The sequence below is a fragment of the Notolepis coatsorum genome (assembly GCF_963971535.1).
Source record: "Notolepis coatsorum genome assembly, chromosome: 8".
Classification (NCBI taxonomy): domain Eukaryota; kingdom Metazoa; phylum Chordata; class Actinopteri; order Aulopiformes; family Paralepididae; genus Notolepis; species Notolepis coatsorum.
The window spans coordinates 147,984,559-148,006,641 of NC_140172.1; the positions used below are offsets into that span (position 1 = coordinate 147,984,559).

Here is a 22,083-nt window from a genome sequence, read left to right on the forward strand (position 1 = left end):
TAAGCCATCTAGCTTGGCTCAGCAGTTAGAAATGACTTCTGAACATGGTTACAACACTAGAGGGGCCGCTTCTGGTAACGTCAGAACAAAATCTGCACCAAAATCTAATTTTCTCAAACTCACTGGCATATATAGGTCAATAGCACTCTGGAATGCTCTGCCGAAAAACATCTCATCCACAATACATATTACTTTCAAAACAAATATTAAGAGATATCTTGCAAACATGTCAAGTATGTAACTGTTATCTGTGTATTATATATATATATTTATTTTTTGTTTGACAGGAATGTTAGATTTTATAATGTGAATTTGTTTATTTGTATACATTTTTTATTTGTGTTGTCAAGTATGTAACTCTTATCTGTGTATTTTATCTTTTTTTTTGTGTGACTGGAATGTTAGATTTTATAATGTGAATTTGTATATTTGTATTAATTTTTAATTTATGTTTTGTTTAAATTTTTATTCATATTCTTTGTTGTACATTTGTATTTTATTTGTTTTGTCTAGGACCCCAGGAAGACTAGAGGCTCTTTCATGAGTCTCTAATGGGGATCCTTTAATAAACATAAAAACTCAGCCCTGTTACTGACCAGACACTCAGCCCTGTTACTGACCAGACACTCAGCCCTGTTACTGACCAGACACTCAGCCCTGTTACTGACCACTTGACTCACCCACCAGTTACTATGACATTGTTTATCATTGCATACAATTGATCTATGTATGTACCGTAAATCCTCAAATATAGGACTGGTCTTCTATTTACCTCAGCTGCAAGGAGCACCAGGCCGCGTGAACACTTTCGGCAACCAACATGCCCTTCCGCGTTTCTCTGATTGGCCGAGCGCCTTCCGCGTTTCTCTGATTGGCCGAGCGCGGCTCCCCCTTAGGCTCCAGGAGAGAGGAGAGAGGCTGAAAACCTGCAGTTCTTGCCCGACTGATGGGAGCCGAATCCCGGATCCGATTTTTCTGATGAATACCCCCAAAACATGGAGGTCCCGAACACATGGAAGTATATTGATTGCGCCGTAACGAATCATTAAAAAAATATACCGCTAACTGGAATATGTTGTGCCTTTACACATATGTTGGATTATGTAATTGGTTTGTCATGACAAACTAATAAAAAATCGCGACTTACCCGGTGGCTACAACAACACAGTGACTACATAAAGGACTGGACACGGACGCATTAAACAGCAATCAATTAATTTAATATAACAGTCCGGTTCTGTGTTTGTTGTGTCTGTAGATTGTTGGTGAACAACTAACTTTAGGTTAGTTTAACGCGTCCGTGTCCAGTCCTTTAGATTAGCCCCACCGTTCATTGTAAACAATCTAAAGGACTAACCTAAAGTTAGTTGTTCACCAACAATCTACAGACACAAACAAACACAGAACCGGACTGGTATATTAAATTAATTGATTGCTGTTTAATGCGTCCGTGCCCAGTCCTTTAAGATAAGATAAGATAAGATATTCCTTTATTGATCCCCTTGGGGAAATTCAGGCATCATAGCAGCATGGGGGGGAGGGGGGGAGGGGTACAGGTAGTAAAACAACACAGTATACAGGTAGTAAAAGACAACACAGGCAGTGTAAACAATTTGATCAATATGGTCAATATAATTTACTATCTGACTAGCTGAGGAATATTCACATTATTCACAGTGTCACATGAGGTGCAGTATGCAAGAGGTAGTGTTATAATAATTTACTATCTACTGAGTATACATTAATCAAAGTACCAGGGTAGTCTACTTTGTCCCCCTTGGGTTCCTATAAGTCCCAGGTCAATGTCTGGTAGCAGTCGCTGTCGCTGCCCCCTGTTGTGGGGCCTGGAGGCTGCTAGTCGCTGCCCACTGTTGTGGAGCCTGATGGCCGCTGGTATGAAGGACTGTCCGAGGCGGTTAGTTGAGTGTCGGGGGGGGATGAGTCTGTGGCTGAACGAGCTTCTCATCTTGACTATCTTTATGTAGTCACTGTGTTGTTGTAGCCACCGGGTAAATCGCGATTTTTTTTATTAGTTTGTCATGACAAACCAATTACATAATCCAACATATGTGTAAAGGCACAACATATTCCAGTTAGCGGTATATATTTTTAATGATTCGTTACGGCGCAATCAATACCTCCATGTTTTGGGGGTATTCATCAGAAAAATCGGCTCCCATCAGTCGGGCAAGAACTGCGGGTTTTCAGCCTCTCTCCTCTCTCCTGGAGCTTAAGGGGGAGTTTAGTATTCCTGCCTCTGAGGAGCGTGTCGCGGCTCATGCGCATGTGCGCGCTCGGCCAATTAGAGCAATTCAGAGCAACGCGGAAGGGCATGTTGGTTGCCTAAAGTGTTCACGCCACCAGACCTTTATTAGAGAGAGGCTTATATAAGAGGCAGGCCTTAATTTCTAAAAATGACACTCATGGACATAATCCCTTCATTTTCAGACTTTTATTGCATTATTTTTATTATTTTTATTTTTTAATACATACATGGTCTGTCTACATTTATTTAGACTAGCATTGGTATTTAAATATTGAGTGCAGTTGAGTAATTGTGGGATTAACGTAATTCACACATTGAAGTTGGAACTGTCTATACTAGGTTGTGGGGCCCGGGGACGGTTTAGCGTGTGGTACCTTCTCGACTTCCTCCGTCGAATCGAGTTGTTTACATGCAGTAGCTTTAGCTACTAACGCTGTTATAGCATCATGATCTCTAATGTGTCAACTGGACAACGCCAGCCTCTCCTGCCAACGCCATATAGATAGCGAACGTTAACGTTTGCAAACGAAGTCGACGTCTTCCAGCTGACACCACATAGCTAGATATTATGACAACGTTAGCTAGCGCTAAAGTTAACCAGAGGGAAACGTTAATGTACGGTAGTCAGTGTAGCAGGAGGCGGCACTTGATTTCCATTGGCAAGAGTTTATCTCATTCTATATCACGGCACGAAAAATGTCTAAATGCATCAAACCCCCCGGCCATTATGAGAGGCCCCTCCTTTATTGGAGGTCCCTCTATTTGAGGATTTATGGTAGTCAATGTTTAATAATTTCTTTTATTTAATGTTTTTTGTACCTTTAATATGCTTGAATCTCAACAGCACTGTCTGTTTTTTGTAAGTTTGGTATCATTGTAAATGAGGGCCACCCTTAACACTTTGAATGCCAGCCACGACATAACACGTGTTAGCCGCCCGCCCCCTGAATGCCCACAACGACAATTAGCGTGACTTTTTTTTATAAGCGATCTGAATTCATATTTCATCAACCGAGTCTACCGTTGGGAAACCAGCCCCACCAGGAGCTCAGATGTGAAAAAAGCGCCCCCTATCGTCTCCCAGATGGTAATGCACCCTTTTGGAATGGACTCAATGAAAATGGATGTGAGAAAAAAACTCCGGAATCCACATTTTACTTCTCACGCATGTAACCGGAGATGATCCCAGTCATTGTGGAGCCTCAGAACAGTGTGTAATATGTGTTTTACAGTATGTAGTGATAGATCAATAAAAGGATCGATTTTTGGAATGGTGATCAGGAATTGGAATAATCTTTTTGGATACCATCTGATCTCAGGTAAGGAATCTATTTTACCAGTCTTAGGATAATCATCACAGAGATATAAGCTTTTCCCCTATGTGTGATATGGCTGTTTGGCTGTGCGAGCGATCAGGAACTAAGAGAATCGATTTTCAGCTCGCGGCACCAGCGTGCATACGTACACATATACTATCGATAATCTAGCGTTTATTTGAAAACGATTCATAAATAGGCAGAAAAATTACAACGTTCTAGAATATTCCAGTACAGGGCGTTTATCACGGAATCTTTTTATTTTCCTTAACACTTTCACTGCCACTCACGAGATTTCCCGGAATTATTATTTTTTTTTTTAGCGGTCTGATATTGCATCACCCGAGTATACCCGAGCGGCGCCGGCGATCATATGTGGAAAAAAGCGCCACCTGTCGTCTCCCAGATGACATAAGGGATTTTGGAATGGACTCAATGAAAATGGATGGGGAAAGAAATCCGGTAGTCCACATTTTCCAGTCCACTGATGCAGCCGGAGTACCAGCGTTCATTCAGGGGGCTCTGAGCCCCGCGTATTCATGTACTGCACTGTACACGCGTTGGATCAATACACTTATCGATTTTTTCGAATGGTGATCAGGAATTGGAATATACCAGTTGGATACCATCTGATGTCAGGTAAGGAATCTATGTTATGAGTGTTAGGATAATCAGACTAATTTTGATGAAGATATAGGCTGTTTTGTGAAATGGGCTCTTTCGGTTTCAATGTAAAAGTTGAAGAGGAAATGAAAACGGCGATTATCCGTGCGCGGCCCGAATGTGCTTGCGTGCACGTATAATATTGATCATCTAGCGTTTATTTGAAAACGATTCATAAATAGGCCGACAAATAACAACGTTATGAAATATTACAGTAAAAGACGATTTTCACAGAATGGTCCAGAATGAACTGTTTTTTTTTATCTCAAAACGAGTGCTTTTCTAAATGCTCTGAAACGGAAATGAAGTGATAAAAAACCAATCTGCCTTGACAGCACTGACTGGAAAAGCAGTCTTTGATAAGCGACGGGCAGATTAGACACATAGCCATAATTTAAAACATAGATTAGGCGATATTAACGCTAACATTGAAGTGGATGGTGGGCATTCAAGCACTAAATCGTGCGCCCCCTGCTGGGCACTGAAAGTGTTAATGAGTCTTTTTTTTTTATCTCAACCCATCTGAACAATGATAACATTCCATTTTAGAGCAACCTGTCTGTTGGTCTATATTCCTGTCTGTCTGTCCAGGTGAAGAAGTCTGGAATACCAGGAGCGGGTCTTGGCGTGTTCTACTCTGGCAAGACGGAGCTTCCTATAGGAACGCACTTCGGGCCGTATGAAGGGGACAAGGCAGAGGCGGAGGAAGCTGCCAAGAGCGGCTACTCGTGGATGGTCAGTAGGGAGGGAGGGAGTGTCTATTGTGTGTAGAGCTGCTGCGGTAAAGATTTTTTCCCTTGCAGCACAATTAGTGAAGCAATTCAAACTGTTGTGGTAACCGCCATAAAAAGATCCACATATCTCTTTATCCCTGAAGCATTATGATGGCTTTTCACCTCCATTTACAGTAAAAACACACATATGAACTGACTCATTCTGGTGCACGTCCTCCCATCACATGGTGTGAAGAAAATAGGCTACACAATTATAATGATGATGATTATTATTATTTACAAAATAGCATTGCATTTATTTCAGATCACATAACGCAACAATTGGAACGTAAACAATAGGCCTAATGAACAGAAGAAAACACAGCAGGGATGCGGTCCGTGATGTGATTGGCTTACTGCGGTGATGCTGTAACCATGGCAGCTCTGTGTGTTGGGAACAGTCTTTGGAAAGATTTGTCAATTGCCCCCAAATACGACTTTATAAACCCAGAACTTTTCAATAATAATTATTATTATAACTTATTGCGTGCGTTCTGCTTCTGAAATGGATTGCTGTTAGAACAGTTGGATGCTGGGGCGGTCAGGTGGCGTAGCGGAGATTGCGTTCGTCACCAAACGCTGGATTCGCCTGTTCGAATCCAGCTCACAGCTCCGGCGTTGTCACCAGCTTGGCTGGCCGTTCACACTAATACAATTGGCAGTATTGGAGGGTGGGAAAGCTGGAGGGGTGGGTCCGGGTCGTTGTAAACAGCGACTCCTACAGTTCGGTCGGGGCGCCTGCTCAGCGCGGATAGGATCTAAGGGGGGTAGTGTGATCCTTCCACACGTTACACCCTCTCAGTGAGAGTCCGGGCTGCCAGGTGAAAAGAAGCGGTTGATTGGCTAGACGTGTGTCGGAGGAAGCACGTGGTAGCCTCCACTCTCCCAGACCGACTGTGGGGGGTAAGTGCGCAGCGACCAGGAAGGGGATTGGGAATTGGCATAACGACTAACATTGGGATGGGAGAAAATCGGAGGAAAATGGAGGGGGAAAAAGACCAATAATAATAAAAAAAAAATAATAACAGTTGGATGCTGGCTGCCCAGGCCATACGCATAGAACGCATATTTACAACCTCTTCTCTCTTCTCCTCTCTGCTCCACACCTACAAGTTCTGAGCGTACTCTGGGTTTTAGCCACAGGGACCTTTCAGAGAGAGGACAGGTGACAGATCCGGTATTTTCCGAACCTACTGCGCGATTGGTTCTTGACAAGCGCGCAGTCGTTCAGTATTGACAAAGCCTACTTTGCTGGAACGATTTATTTCGCACTATACAGTACGTATAGTACAAGTATAAGTACTACTAAGTCTTATTGTTGTCTTAACAGACAGGTAAGCAAGAATATAAGAAAAATAATTAGGGATGCACAATATTGATTTTTTGATACCGATAACTTTATGCTCCTCAAGCCGATAACCGATATCAATAACCGATATTTATTGTATTAAACAATTTTTTTTAATGTGTATATATTTTTTTATCAAATATATATATTTTTTTCCAACATGAAACAAAACGTATCACAATACAATAATAATAATAATACATAAAAAGACTTCCCAGGACAATAACTTAACACCAACTTAAATGTATATTCCTGTAGTTTTGACCTAACCAGACAACAGAAACAAAAGCCAAGACAACAGTTTTGACTGATAAAGTGACCATATTTATTTTTCCAAATGAAAATTCACAATCAGTCAACAACTTATAATACATCCAACCTAAGACGCTTGAAGCTTTTTTTTCTTTTTTCAAAGCTGTCCGCCTTGAAAGAAAGGCTTTGAGTGGACACATAGCCTAGCAGGTCGCCTGCGGCATCACCACCGCTGGTGTACGACGGCGCGAGCGCGTTTGTACCTATTGACGAGTCGTTTGTTAAATTAAAGACGTTTGACAGAAATGACCCAAGGGCTCAAGCCTCTAGCTTTTAAGCGGTCCTTGGTGGTGCAAATTAACCTGGCTACTACAGAGCAATAAGTGACTGCGTATTCAACCAAGGATCACAGCCATGAAAGGGGCTAGCTTTGCTTAGCTCCCCGCGTCGTCGCAGGCTTTTAAGTTAACACAACACACCATCGCAGCGGTGGTGATGCCGCAGGTGACCTGCTAGGTTGGATGTATCACAAGCCGCTGCACTTTTCCCTCCTCGTGGAACTTCTGCATTGCATTTATTACAAATAGCAAGCGAACTTTTCCCCTCTGAAACAATCCCCACTAGCGTCGCCATCTTTGTTTACAACGCGCTGCTTTCAAGAAACGTACGTGGCTACGTCACAGCCAAGAAAGGGAGCGCTGGATTTGTGTAAAACACCCTGTTCCTAAACCACACGCTATCAGTGGTACCACAGTACTGGCAAAACGGGAGGAGCGCACAGTCAAAACAAACGCACTTCATCCAAATTCACCCACACCGCATTTTTTTTACCAAAAAATATATTATATTATCGGAGCTATTAATAACGTTATAGAGGATGACGTCATAATTGCTGATATCGGCCCGATAATTATCGTGCATCCCTAAAAATAATAAGAGTATTGTTGAATGAGGCCCAGTGTGTCTGAAAGTGCTTGATTGATTGTCGATTGAAAATTGTATTAACAGATTGCAGAATGGGTACAATACAGTACGGCTCAATACACACAATTGTTAAGGGGATGCAGACCAGAGAAAGACTTTCGTCTTGTTTACATCAGGGTCCCCCATTTTCAACTCGTATCGTATCATGTGATCCCCCCCCACCCTCCTCAAAGGTTGACACATCATGAACCAAGTGCTCTTTTGTATTGAGTCTGTTATGGAATGATGTCTGTGTGAAATGTGTTGAACGTCTTGTCTCTTTATCAGATTTTTGGCAACAAGGACAAACACCATGTCGACTACATCGATGCCAAGAGGGAGACTCATTCAAATTGGATGAGGTAGGAAACTCTTCTGTGGTTTAAAAGGTACAGACTAAGGGGCCGTGTCCACAGCCAGCTTTTTATGAGTTGCCAGCTCCTTTCTGTCATTCATTTCTATGCTAAAGACGCGACAGGCTCGCTCCTTTTCCCAGCGCCTCGCTTTTTAGCGCTCTCGGCGGCTAGCGTTTTTTGGGGCGGAGCGCTCCCAGCGCATAACGTTGAAAATAGTTCAACTTTTGGAGAGGAGCGCCGCTCATCAAGGTAACTTTTTTTCGACCGACCAATCAAAATCGAGCAAGTGGCGGAGCCGCGGGAGTCGCGAGACTAAAGCAGATTGAGGTCCGGAGTTCTGGCAACGCTCTGAGCATATTTTTGATTTTCAAAGCAGTCCGCCTTGAAAAAAACCGCTATCTGTGGACACGGCCCCTAAGACTTATCAATTACAGTAGTAGCAGTAATCTCTCTCTCTCTCTCTCTCTCTCTCTCTCTCTCTCTCTCTCTCTCTCTCTCTCTCTCTCTCTCTCTCTCTCTCTCTCAGGTATGTTAACTGTGCCCGTGACGAGGAGGAACAGAACCTGGTAGCGTTCCAACACCGTGGCCGGATTTTCTACCGGTCTTGGTGTCGTGTGGCTCCAGGAGAGGAGCTGCTGGTGTGGTACGGGGATGAGTACGCCGCACACCTGGGCATCATCTTCGATGAACTTTGGGACCATAAGAGTCACACTAAAGGTAATCTGTCTGTCTGTCTGTCTGTGTGCGTGTCCTTATCCTTACGTCTATTCATCTGATTTGGGGTGTAACACATCAGAGATCTGTAAATCACATGGTTCCGGTCTGGAATAATATAGACCCCACCAACAAGAATCCTCCTGTCCGTCGTAGTTGTATTGATTCATTACACATCATTTCCATTACTCATCTGACTTCGCTCCTAATCTGCTCTATTTCTCTGTCTCCATCTCCCTGTATGTATGCTCTCTCTCTCTCTCTCTCTCTCTCGCTCTCTCTCTCTTGCTTGCTCTCTCTCTCTCTCTCTCTCTCTCTCTCTCTCTCTCTCTCTCTCTCTCAGGGGTGAAGACCCAGTCTCCAGTGTTTCCATGTCCTGCTGAGTGTCAGTACTGCTTCACCTCTGAGATCTTCCTCCACAAGCACCTGAAGAGGATGCATCATGATCTGTACTTTCAGCTGCTGACAAGTGGACAAATCCCCACAGAGAGGTTCCTCCCCTCCACAGCCTCTCAACCAGGCACCTCCTCTGGGACCCCGTCTGCCCCGCCCCCCTGCCAGGTAATGAAATGAAAGGTCATTAGTCAAATAGTATCTGCAATTCATTTAAAGTGTTTGTTTCATCCTGTTTGGAGCACCAGGTATGTGGGGTTTACAACACAGGACAATACAATACAACCATGACCTAGGAATCTGACTAGTTTACCAGTATAACTTTCAGCTTACTGACAATATCTGAAATATTCTGATCATAATCACCGGCAGTTATCTGGTCCAGGTCCATCATCTGTGGCTTTGTTTCTCTACATGGAACACTGTCAGCTGGCTACTTTTACTATGTGTGTCCACTAGTCTCTTTCAGAGAGATATTTATTTCCTGTTGTTTTAAGATGTTACCCACTCTGTCCCTAGTGGTGACCAGGAGACATAGTCTTCAGCAGTCTGACCCCTCCTTGTGTTCTGCTCCTAGCCGTCTGACCCCTCCTTGTTTTCTGCTCCTAGCAGTCTGTCCCCTCCTTGTTTTCTGCTCCTAGCAGTCTGTCCCCTCCTTGTGTTCTGCTCCTAGCAATCTGTCCCCTCGTGTTCTGCTCCTAGCCGTCTGACCCCTCCTTGTTTTCTGCTCCTAGCAGTCTGACCCCTCCTTGTGTTCTGCTCCTAGCAGTCTGACCCCTCCGCCTATTGCTTATTAACAGCGGAGCAGTGCTGCCGTTGCTTCCGCGTTTTCCCTGATTGGCTGCGACACGCCCCGCGGCAGGCGCGGCAACCGCAGAGCGGAGCGGCAGAGCTTGCGGCATTATGTAACCGCCCTAATCCGCCATGATTTTCATTCGAAGCTCAGCTCACCTGGCAGCGCAGCGGTCCTGCGGTCCGTTGTTGACAAGTTCGAATCCCATCAAATTTTTTTTTAACATGTATTCTTTCGCCGGTTAAGGTTAGGCATGGTTATGGTTAAGGTTAGGCATTGTTTCGGAGTTGGTTAAGGTTAGAACGGTTAAGTTTAGGCGCTGTTAAGGAGTTGGTTAAGGTTAGAGTTTGTCTTAGAGAATGGCAATATTCTTTCTATGGTTAAGGTTAAGGTTAGGCATGGTTAAGGTTAAGGTTAGGCATTGTTTCGGAGTTGGTTAAGGTTAGAATGGTTAAGTTTAGGCGCTGTTAAGGAGCTGGTTAAGGTTAGCGTTTGTCTTAGAGAATGGCAATAGACAGCCTATTTCCGCATTGCCGCTCTCTCGCGCTGCCGCAGTCACATGGTCAAATTGTCACATTCTTGCACTCCTCCGCTGTTAAAAAGCAACACACGACCCCTCCTTGTTTTCTGCTCCTAGCAGTCTGACGCCTCCTTGTGTTCTGCTCCTAGCAGTCTGACGCCTCCTTGTGTTCTGCTCCTAGCAGTCTGACCCCTCCTTGTGTTCTGCTCCTAGCAGTCTGTCCCCTCCTTGTGTTCTGCTCCTAGCAATCTGTCCCCTCCTTGTGTTCTGCTCCTAGCAGTCTGACCCCTCCATGTTTTCTGCTCCTAGCAGTCTGACCCCTCCTTGTTTTCTGTTCCAGCTGACCCACACAGGAGAGAAGCCCCACCAGTGTGAGCAGTGTGGGAGGAGTTTCAGTAGGTCACGTACCCTCAAGGACCACCTTCTGACCCACACTGGAGAGAAGCCCTACCAGTGTGACCAGTGTGGGAGGAGTTTCAGTCAGTTGGGTAACCTCAAGGCCCACCAGCTGACCCACACTGGAGAGAAGCCCTACCACTGCCAACAGTGTGGGAGGAGTTTCAGTCTGTTATGTCACCTCAAGGACCACCAGATGACCCACACTGGAGAGAAGCCCTACCACTGCCAACAGTGTGGGAGGAGTTTCATCAAGTCTAGCAATCTGAAGAGACACAAGTGTGAAGGTGAGCGCTCACACCTCTAGATTCTGTATGTATATATCAGAATCATATTTAAGACCTATTTAATGTTCCACCCCCCAGGGTCGGTACCGACCCATATTGACATTATGATCATATATCCATATCTTTCAGAGTGATGCAAAAAAATTGCGATTTTAAAATCAAACGTATTCAAGTATTAACATCACTAACATGTCATAAAAGCATGTAGAATGTATATTATCAATACGTTAGTTTAGCAATAGGTTAAAAGTGCCATTAGAGGGGCGCCCCAGTGGCGAACCACATAGCGCGCTCAGCCGCGACACGGCCGACCCGGGTTCAACTCCCGAACTCGTCGTTATTTGCAGAATGTCTTCCCCCCACTCTGTCTCCCATTCCTCCTCTTGTCTCTCTCTACTGGACTGCCCAGTAGCAATAAAGTGATAAAACACCAAAAAATAAATCTTTAAAAAAAAAGATCGTTTTACATTCTCGATTTGCTGAAGTATATTCCAAGACGGCGACCATTTTGAAAATGTTGACCCATGGGAATTGTAGTCTTTTTGCGGCCATTTTGTCGAGGGCATGCATAGCTGTGGATCAGCGTTGGAATTTTTCCGAACTACATTTCCCTTCAAGTTCTATGGGAGTTCAGAGTTGAATTATGAATGTCAATAACTGGTATTATTCGCGATAATAAGCCACAAAAGGTAATGTTTTTGACAAATATTGAAACAGTTGGTTTCTCCTCCCTATTGTTAGCATGTAGGAACAATTAGATCTGAAATTAGTTTCAAAACGGTTGCACTGTGGGTGAAATAAAAAAGTACAGTCGATTACAGTAGATATGATTATCTGTTATTATGCACGCCTGGTGATCCAAATTGAACTCTGGCATTTGAAAGATAATGTATATATATATATAAATGTGCGAATTGGCTATAATAACGTAATTTATAAGCATCTATTCTATATTCTATAATAATATTTCAAATTGCATTGGTCCGGATGGGAGAATTCAGTACTGTATCTACAGAACCTTCGGTTTTATCATCTTCCCTTTATTAATTTCCTTAGATTTTTTTGTACACATGATCTCAAGAGGGTACTGAACGAGGTCAGTGGCCGTTTTTTAAGTTTGGTCATTATTATCATGGTGTTATTCACTGTCAAAGATGCAAAGAAAAATCATAATTCATATTCTCCTTTGTTTCATCACAATTTACTCATAGCATATTACCAGACACAATATTTATAACACTGGGAATACATTCCCTGAGTTCCATAGATGTTCCTAGATACCAAGAACATGCAAATGGTCCTTGTAGAACTGGAGCAATCTTCCCTTTTACTTGGGTATGTACTTATAGGCAAATTTTCGAAAAATGTGGCTGGGGTGGAACAGGTTAAGACTTTTTAAGGCCTAAAATTAAGACTTTAGGACCCTGCATAAAAGCAGGGTTCGCACAAGGTTCTTGTAGTGCTTAAAGTGCTTTAAAAAAAGAAGAAAAACTCAAGGCCTGGAATTCCTTGAAAACAGCCCATTTTTTAACAAGATACTTAAAAAGTCCTTGAAATTCAAAACAACCGTTCGCATTGAAGGTTTTGTTCATCCATGATAACATTTTTCAAGAAATTAAATTTATTTTTAATTTAAAGTCTAACTAATTGTCGGAAATTTGTTTTAAGCCATAAATATTGGATCAGATTTTTTCTTTCTATAATAAACAGCATTTAAAAGTTAATTGAATTTTTTAAAAGATATCCGGCTGCATGCTAGCCTAGCTTAGCACGAATGAATAGAAGCAGATACTGACCATTAGCCTAGCATAAAACTCAATGAGAGGTGTTTTGGCCAACAGCTGGGCTAGTTGGTCCATATCCGCTTCCATTCATTTGTGCTAAGCTAGCTTGCAGCCGGATAGCTTTCTACCGAACGCACAGAGAGGAAATGTATATCTATCTTCTTGTCTGACTCTGGAGAAGACTGTAAGCGCATTTCCTATAATGTGTTCCTTTAATATGCATGACATGTAGCCTATTAACCATTCAAAGGGCATTTCCTGTTTCATGTCTACTAAAATGGTAAAGGGCTGCATTCAGGGGAGGAAATTAGGCCACTTTACTCGCCAAATGCGAGTATTTTTTACGTTTGGCGAGTAATTCATGAAGAGCACTCGCCAGTCTGGCGAGTACTAGTAATTACAAAAAAAATCATGCAATCTGCTGATTCGCTCACTGGCACAAGCCGAACTCTGACTCCCCCCTTGATTCCTCCCATTTGCGCCTCAATCCAACCATAACCAATGAACATCATCGTTGTACAGATGCGCTCTAAGCTCCTCCAATGAACACTCATTTTCTAGAAGATGCCGCCCATCTAGGGGAAGTGGACAGATCACTGCGCGCGGACCTACAGACTCCTGCCACCGGCTTGACAACGTAGACAAACTTAGACAAAAACACATCAGTGGATGAAAATAATTGCATGTAGAGTCGTCGCTTTCGGATATCAGTGCGGTCTGACATGGGGGCGAACAACAGCATGCGACACGTCTCCTTCGAGTCGGATGAGAATGACAAGTCAACCAGCATTAGCCGGCTAGCTACCTAGCATGTAACAAGCTACCATAACGCGCGTTCAACATAGTGGACTATACTGAGCGGCTTTGCTTAAATGCAGCCGAGTGACATTTTATTATTACCGGGTTTCCCCCCATATCACCACTCAATCAATCAATCAATCAATCGCCCATATGCCCTTCACAACGGTGATGTTGTCATACTTGGCATTCAGAATACACCTGCTGAACCCCTAGCGTTGTCGATTCGGTTCCAATGTATTGTCATCTTACAGCACAAGTACAGTACAACCAGAATACATTTGGCATACAACCAGAGTGCAAATGTAACAAGTCAAGTTGTTTTATTTAGCTATTACATTACAGTGAAATGCTTGGTTCTTTCACTGCCCAACTCAGTCCAACCTAGACCAGTCCAACCTAGTCCAGTCCAGCCCAGCATCTTTCACTGCCTAGTTCAGCCCAACCCAGTCCAGAATAGTTCCCTCTTTCATGTTAATATGTGACTGATATCCTAATATTTTGAAGAGTAGAGACAGTGTGATTAATACATGTTGTATGCTAATATTGTGAAGAGTAGAGACTGTTATTAATGTTTTATGCTAATAAATATTTTAAAGAGTAGAGACACTGTGATTTTTACTATGATTGAAAATCAATTTAGACGAAGACATACAAAGAAGTAATTATCACAATTAGCGATTTTTTTTGGCTGGTAAAAAATCAGTTTGTCTGGTAAAAAAAAATCAGATACTCGCCAGTTGGCTGGTAAGCCAAAAAGTTAGTTTCCTCCCCTGGCTGCATTTATATAACAGCTTTTATCCAAAGCGCTTTACGATTTGTTCCTCACATTTTACCCGTTCACTCACACATTCACACACCGACGGCGGAGGCGACCACGCAAGGTGCCAACCTGCTCATGGGGTTAGTTAGGGGTTAAGTGTCTTGTTCAAGGACACTTCGACACACTGCCCGGGAGGTGCGGGAATCCAACCGTGAAGCTCCGGATCTACCTCCTGAGCCACTGTCGCTCACTCACCTGGCTATTGTGTGTGTGTTTGTGTGCGTCCAGGACGTGGACCTGAGGAAGACGGTGGACCGAGAGCGACGACTTCCACCTGACCACCAGGGGGCGTACAGCCTCTACATCCACCTGACCACCAGGGGGCGTACAGCTACCTACCTTCCACCTGACCACCAGGGGGCTCACAGCCTCTACATCCACCTGACCACCAGGGGGCCTACAGCCTCTACTTCCACCTGACCACCAGGGGGCGTACAGCCTCTACTTCCACCTGACCACCAGGGGGCGTACAGCCTCTACTTCCACCTGACCACCAGGGGGTGTACAGCCTCTACTTCCACCTGACCACCAGGGGGCGTACAGCTACCTACCTTCCACCTGACCACCAGGGGGCGTGGGTGCGTACAGCCACTACTTCCACCTGACCATCACCAACGACAACTTGGACAAGGCCTTCGAGACGCTACAGGCTGCCGTGGACAGACTGTGCTCTGAGCCCCAGTGGATCCCATCAACTGGGTGTGCTGAGCGACCCGTGACCCCATGGCCGACCTCTCTTAACACATTGAGTGCCACACCCCTTCCGGGAAGTGACCACTTCCGTGCCGCCCATTAACCCCATGTAAACGTAGTTGTAGTTTGTAGAACTAAACCTATATTTTATAGTATCGCTATGGGTCTAATAACGCCCTCGAGTCTCATTGAGCTGCTTCTGGTCAACGTGCAAAAAACATTATTTTTTCATACGTACATTTCCATTTTATACCGTTTTGAATATGAACATAGTCCGGCCGCTTCTGAGCAATTCCAGGGAAAAGACATAAACAAGTTTTTTGTGTAATTCAATAAACACGTTTTCGCCTGATTATCGGATCTTCCTGAAATCAACGCTAGATCATCACTATTATCCACATAAACACATATAGCTTCAATCGCAGTAGAAATAAATATCGGATCAACGCAAGCTTGCTGAAGTAATGGGAAAAAAAAGAATACAATAATCTCATCGCCATTCCAGTTATCCACAGCGATCGTGCCTCCGACATTATTGGGCATTGCTCTTCAACAGGCGGGGTCAGTTGTCCAAGCCATCCCTAGAAGCGTGTGTTTTGCCGGAGTGTTTAGGACCCACGCCGCAGCTCAGTATAGAAAATAAACGAACACGTTTCTAACCAGGTGCATTACTGGCCGAAGGCGTTAGAGGGCGGTATAATACCGTCTGCCAGCTCAGACACACTCGGAACAGTATGCACAAGGTGCCCCGCTGAATTATGAATAGATATAGATAATAAAAGAAATACCGTTCCGGCACTCAACGATTGGACGACAGAAACGTAGTTCTACGTGAATGGCACTGAAAGTGTTAAACTCGATCAGCGCCAGACTCGAGTATAGTCGGGTTTTCATCGTTATTTCTTTTATATATCTTCTTTAATTCGATGTACATTCAATGTTCAATGTTCAATGTACATTCATTATAGGCACACAGACTCGGAGTTAACGTGGGGAATCATCCTGAGAATGCCAAAGTGCAATACCGGCCGCATCCACCCAGGTGGCAGTATCGAGCACCTTATATCTTGGCCTCACATTTTTCTGCATTTTCTGGGATTAGACAGGATCACTCTAAAACTATACTTATCCCAGTCCTCGTCCCCTTTGTCCTGTTCCGTTTCCGGCCCCCTCTCAGCGGGCCTCTGTCTCCGTTTCCGGCCCCCCCTCGCCAGTTCTCTGTCTCTGTTGCAAACACACACACACCCACCCAGTACTCTGTTGCAAACACACACACCCACCCAGTTCTCTGTTGCTAACACACACTCACCCACCCAGTTCTCTTCCTGTCCTCGCCCCCTTCGTTCCGTCCTCACTCCTCGTTTTGCTTCGGGGCCCCAGGCCCCCTCCTTGGCCGGTCCCGGGTGGTCTTCTTGGCCGTCTGGGAGCCGTCCATTGGGAGGGGGTCACTGTTGTGGTCCATCTCGGACTCTGAACAATCCTGAACTTTACCCTCTGGCACCACCATGTGGTTTATCGGGGAATGAACTGTCTACTGTAGCCTCAGTCCTTGTGTGGTTCTATTTGTAATGTCTGTTCTATGCTTTATTACTGCCTATGATTTGGTGTCTGTAAATATTCCTGCCTGTTTAGTCTAGTGTCCTTGTCTTGTGGTATTCATTCCATCTAGTTTATTAGTGTCAGTCTAGCCCCTTGTATTCATGTGTCAGTATTTTGTATCCCTAGTCTCTCAGCTGTTTCCTGTTTAGTAATCATGTGTTTAGTATTTAGTGTCTCGCCCCTCCTGTGTTCAGTGCTCGTTCATAGTTTCCTGTTACGGTTTCGTCACTTGTGTTTTTGGTATTCACTACTCAGCTCGTGTGAGCAGTCGTCATATTTGTGCTACGGCACTTTCAGCTCGTGGAGCGTTTTCGTATTTATGCCTCGGCACTTCTCAGCTCGTGTGAGCGTTCTCGTAGTGCTACGGCATCTTCCAGCTCGTGGAGCGTTTTCGTATTTGTGCCTCGGCACTTCTCAGCTCGTGTGAGCGTTCTCGTAGTGCTACGGCACCTTTTCAGCTCGTGGAGCAGTTCTTGTATTCGTACCACGTTCTCAGTAAGTTATCTATAGTGTTCTGTTTTGGTCCTCTTTCATTTCGTGTCTAAGTCCGCCTTTGTTCAGGTCTAGTGTAGCCCTTTTATTTTGTTCCTTGTCCCGCGCCGGCTTGGCCGAGCCTGTTATTTTTCCGTGTTCTCTCGTATGTCATGTTTTGGATTTGCAAGTAAAGACATTATTATTTTTGAACTCTTGTCTCCCGACTACTCCTTCCTCCTCTGTCTGCACAACTTGGGTCCCGCCTCCAACACTTCCCATTAGGGATGCACCGATATGAAAATTGGCCGCCGATACCGATACCGATTGTTCAACTAACACTATCGGCCGATACCGATACCGATATTTGTATATTTGTATATAAGTATTTGTAATTTTTTTTTTTTTTTTTTTTTTTTTAAATGAAACTACTGTATATTTGTATGTGTATGTTTGTATTTGTAGGCCTCTTTACTTACTTAAAAAAAGGAAACATCAAGAAATATGTTTATGGTATCACTATCTCTCTCCCAGTATCGTCTTGCGGCCTGCAGAGGGATACTATTTTCTCAACCAGAGCTTTCAACCAATGCAATGGAACCATTCTTGCGGCCTGCAGCAGGATACTATTCTCTCAACCAGAGCTTTCAACCAATGCAATGGAACCATTTTGATTGACAGTCGATTCGGCCAATTACGCCACACCGGTGACCGCTAGCACCCACCTCCTGCTGTCCTTACCACCAATCGGCAAGCGTTTATAAATTTTTCTACTTCCGGGCATTCTGTTTGCGAGAGCAGAACACACTTAGCTACGTTAGCTGCCCGGCCCGCCGACCGGCGCTCCACGCATGACCAAATGAGACATAATGATTTTACTGCAACAAATGTTATAATAAAACAAAGCCTTTCTATACATTTGTCTGGTTGAAAACTTTATTAACAGATTGCAGAATGTGTAGTTGGGTACGGAATGAGCAACGGAATGGAACCGAGCTATGAACGTACTAACGGAGTAATGCCTTGTTTACTGCTATCTTCGGGTAAATAATATGCTTGTTATTGAACGTGTAACACTTCATTTTAACAGCAGATACTTTCTTAAATGCCATCTTCCCGAGAGAGGGTGTTGACGGGGAGTTGTGTTATTAATAGCATTGAACAGCTAACCGAAAGCTAGCGTTAACTATTGTTAAAGGTTTAGCCATAACGTTACCTTGGCTAAAGTTGCGGCTATTCATAATGCAGCAATAATGACTGCAGACCTGCAAGCAAAGTACAGCAAGTTGACAAAGGAGTATTCCAACGCAAATCACATTTTCACCAGTAACGTTAGTCTTGCATCTAATAGCTAATAACGTAGCTACGTTAGCTGGCCGGCTGACCGCCGACCGGCGCTCCACGCATGACCAAATGAGACATAATGATTTTACTGCAACAAATGTTATAATAAAACAAAGCCTTTCTATACATTTGTCTGGTTGAAAACTTTATTAACAGATTGCAGAATGTGTAGTTGGGTACGGAATGAGCAACGGAATGGAACCGAGCTAATGAACGGACTCTGAGTAATGCCTTGCTGCTATGGGTAATAATAATATGCTGATGTTATTGTCCGTGTAACACTAACTATATAACGCTAATGCCACAAAACGAATGCCTTGTTAATCATAAGTAGTTACTTTGATGCAGTAGATTGTGTGTGTGTGTGGGGGACGGCGGGCGTTGTGCAGGTAGATCGCGCGAGTGAACTTTTTTTTTTTGCCTTTTGACGCTACACAAATTGATGGGTATTTATCGGCGACTGCTATCGGCACATTTGAGCTTATCGGCCGATAGGCCGATAGCAGTCAACAAGGCACTTATCGGCCGATACCGATACCCGACCGATATATCGGTGCACCCCTACTTCCCATAACACCCTTGCTATAATACCACACGGCCTCCCGGTATTCTCAGCATAACATGTTTATTGGCATAAACAGCTAAATGGTTACAATTACTGTGAAGTTTCTGTCTATTTTATCTGACTATTTTTATTGTCTATTTAAAACTGAATCAAACCATAAACAAGGTGGCCTGTTGGGATGTTAGATCCTAATGTGAAAACATCCCAATGTGGAAAAACTGATTTTATATGTCTGCACTTTATGTGCTCATTTTATGCCTGTCTTTTTTCTGTTGTGAAGCACTTTGAGCTGCAGTTTCTGTATGAAAGGTGCTATACAAATAAAGTTATTATTATTATTACAATTAGGTTGCTCTCAGGTCCTCTCGGTGTGAGCTGAATACCGAAGAAGCATAGTCTCCTCCAAGCTGAGTACCAAGGAGCTGAAGATCCTCTCTCCTCCAAGCTGAGTACCAAGGAGCTTAAGATCCTCTCTCCTCCAAGCTGAATACCAAGGAGCTTAAGATCCTCTCTCCAAGCTGAATACCAAGGAGCTTAAGATGCTCTCTCCTGGCATAATATGACCATTTTGTTATTATCCCTTCAGATTCCTTTATTAAGCCATTTGTGTAAAAACGCATTGGTAATTGTTGCGGCATTACAGTGTATGCATTTTTCATTTATTTTTTCACAGTAACAACAACAAGCTCTCCTTTGGTTATCCCTGGCCTCCTAGATCTGTTCCCCCTGTGAGAGACGCCATATTGGATACCTATTTAGTCCAGCTAACTAAACTGTTGACACTCAGCATAACATCTGGTCAGAAGTAAGAATAGACTGTTCTTTCATATTAACACTTTAACTACCACACTACAGAAGGTTAACCCTTTCACTACCACACTACAGAAGGTTAACCCTTTCACTACCACACTACAGAAGGTTAAACCTTTCACTACCACACTACAGAAGGTTAACACTGTCACTACCACACTACAGAAGGTTAACCCTTTCTCTACCACACTACAGAAGGTTAACCCTTTAACTACCACACTACAGAAGGTTAACACTTTCACTACCACACTACAGAAGGTTAACCCATTCACTGCGAAAATACAGAAGGTTAACCTTTCACTACCACACTACAGAAGGTTAACCCTTTCACTACCACACTACAGAAGGTTAACCCTTTCACTACCACACTACAGAAGGTTAACCCCTTCACTGCGACACTACAGAAGGTTAACCTTTCACTACCACGCTACAGAAGGTTAACTCTTGTCTACCACACTACAGAAGGTTAACCCCATCACTGCGACAATACAGAAGGTTAACCTTTCACTACCATGCTACAGAAGGTTAACTCTTGTCTACCACACTACAGAAGGTTAACCCCTTCACTGCGACACTACAGAAGGTTAACCTTTCACTGCCACACTACAGAAGGTTAACCTTTCACTGCCACGTGACAATGGGTTAACCCTTTCACTACCACACTACAGACGGTGGTAGTGAAGGGGTTAACCTTCTGTAGTGTGGTAGTGAAAGGCGTAAGGTCCAAGTGAACTTTTAGACCTATGTAATTGTCTTAATGGTTTTATCTTCTAAGAAAACGCTTCACTATGGTGACCCCCTCGCCTTGTTTCTGTATGAGCCCCTGAGAGTGTGCTTCATACAGTAAAAAAAAGTAAGTAAGTAAAGAGGAATATTCAATATACATATATATACAATACAGAGTCAAATGAGTAACAGTGAGGTACAATGCAGAAATGAGGTATGAATGTAGTGTAAATGTCTTTAATAATAGATAAATATAATGTAGTGTTAAAGTGTCTAAAGTGAGTGTTAAGGTGAGTGTTTGTTTAAAGTGAGTGTGTACATGTGGATGTGTGTGCATGTCGATGATGGGTTGTTACATGGAGTCATTGTCATTGAGCATCCTGATGGCCTGGGGATAGAAGCTCCTTTTTTTTCTTATCCACTTTTTCTCCATTTTCAATTTTTCTCTCATCCCAATTTCGTGTATCCAATTCTTCCCTCCCCTGTCTTGAACGTTGCTATAGACTATGCCTCCCACAGGTCGGTTGTAGTGAGGATAGAAGCCTTGCATCACGTGTCCCCTCTGGTACACGAGGAGGCAGCCTGTCGCATCTTTTCACCGCAGCAGCTCGAACTCTCAGTGGTGAGGAGTAACGCGTGGGAGGCTCACGCTGCCCCCGTCACTTCCTGCTTCCGTCGCACCGGCGTCACCAAACCGACCTGTAGGAGTCGCTGTCCACAACGTCAAATCCCCACCCACCGGCTTTCCCACCCTCAGTCTAACACTTGCCAATTGTGTTAAACGACCGGCCAGCCGGTAGCAACGCCGAGAGCTGGGCTCGAACCCAGCGTCTCCTGCATTAGAGGCGAGTGCCTTGCCCACTGCGCCAATCAGCCGCCCCGGATAGAAGCTCCTTCTGAGTCTCTCTGTACTGGCCATGAGACTCCGGTAGCGCTTGCCTGACCACAACAGTTCAAAGGATCACTCTGAAACTACACTTATATTCACCACGGTATAACACGCAAACGTATTGATTACATTTTTTTATTCTTTTTCACATATTGAACGATAGATAGTTGATGTCAAAAGGCGCGACCTGCTCACCGGGAGCAGTTAGCTTCAACCATGCAAGGTGCCGACCTGCTCACCTGGAGCAGTTAGCTTCAACCATGCAAGGTGCCGACCTGCTCACCTGGAGCAGTTAGCTTCAACCATGCAAGGTGCCGACCTGCTCACCTGGAGCAGTTAGCTTCAACCATGCAAGGTGCCGACCTGCTCACCTGGAGCAGTTAGTGCTTCAACCATGCAAGGTGCCGACCTGCTCACCTGGAGCAGTTAGCTTCAACCATGCAAGGTGCCGACCTGCTCACCTGGAGCAGTTAGCTTCAACCATGCAAGGTGCCGACCTGCTCACCTGGAGCAGTTAGCTTCAACCATGCAAGGTGCCGAC

General features: G+C 44.1%; 1 protein-coding gene across 1 annotated transcript in view; it reads left to right on the top strand.

The window, feature by feature from the left end:
* Nucleotides 1–19,566, top strand: part of LOC311233635 (histone-lysine N-methyltransferase PRDM9-like) — a gene marked incomplete at both ends in the record, with an annotated part of 31,175 nt that extends 11,609 nt beyond the window's left edge. Inside the window, 7 exons of the mRNA XM_084320601.1 lie at nucleotides 4,837–4,980; nucleotides 7,870–7,943; nucleotides 8,464–8,654; nucleotides 8,995–9,212; nucleotides 10,698–11,040; nucleotides 15,015–15,144; nucleotides 19,506–19,566. Of these exons, the coding sequence (XP_084176727.1) occupies nucleotides 4,837–4,980; nucleotides 7,870–7,943; nucleotides 8,464–8,654; nucleotides 8,995–9,212; nucleotides 10,698–11,040; nucleotides 15,015–15,144; nucleotides 19,506–19,566 (1,161 nt within the window). The remainder of the gene's footprint in view (nucleotides 1–4,836; nucleotides 4,981–7,869; nucleotides 7,944–8,463; nucleotides 8,655–8,994; nucleotides 9,213–10,697; nucleotides 11,041–15,014; nucleotides 15,145–19,505) is intronic.
* Nucleotides 19,567–22,083: the final 2,517 nt, after the last annotated feature.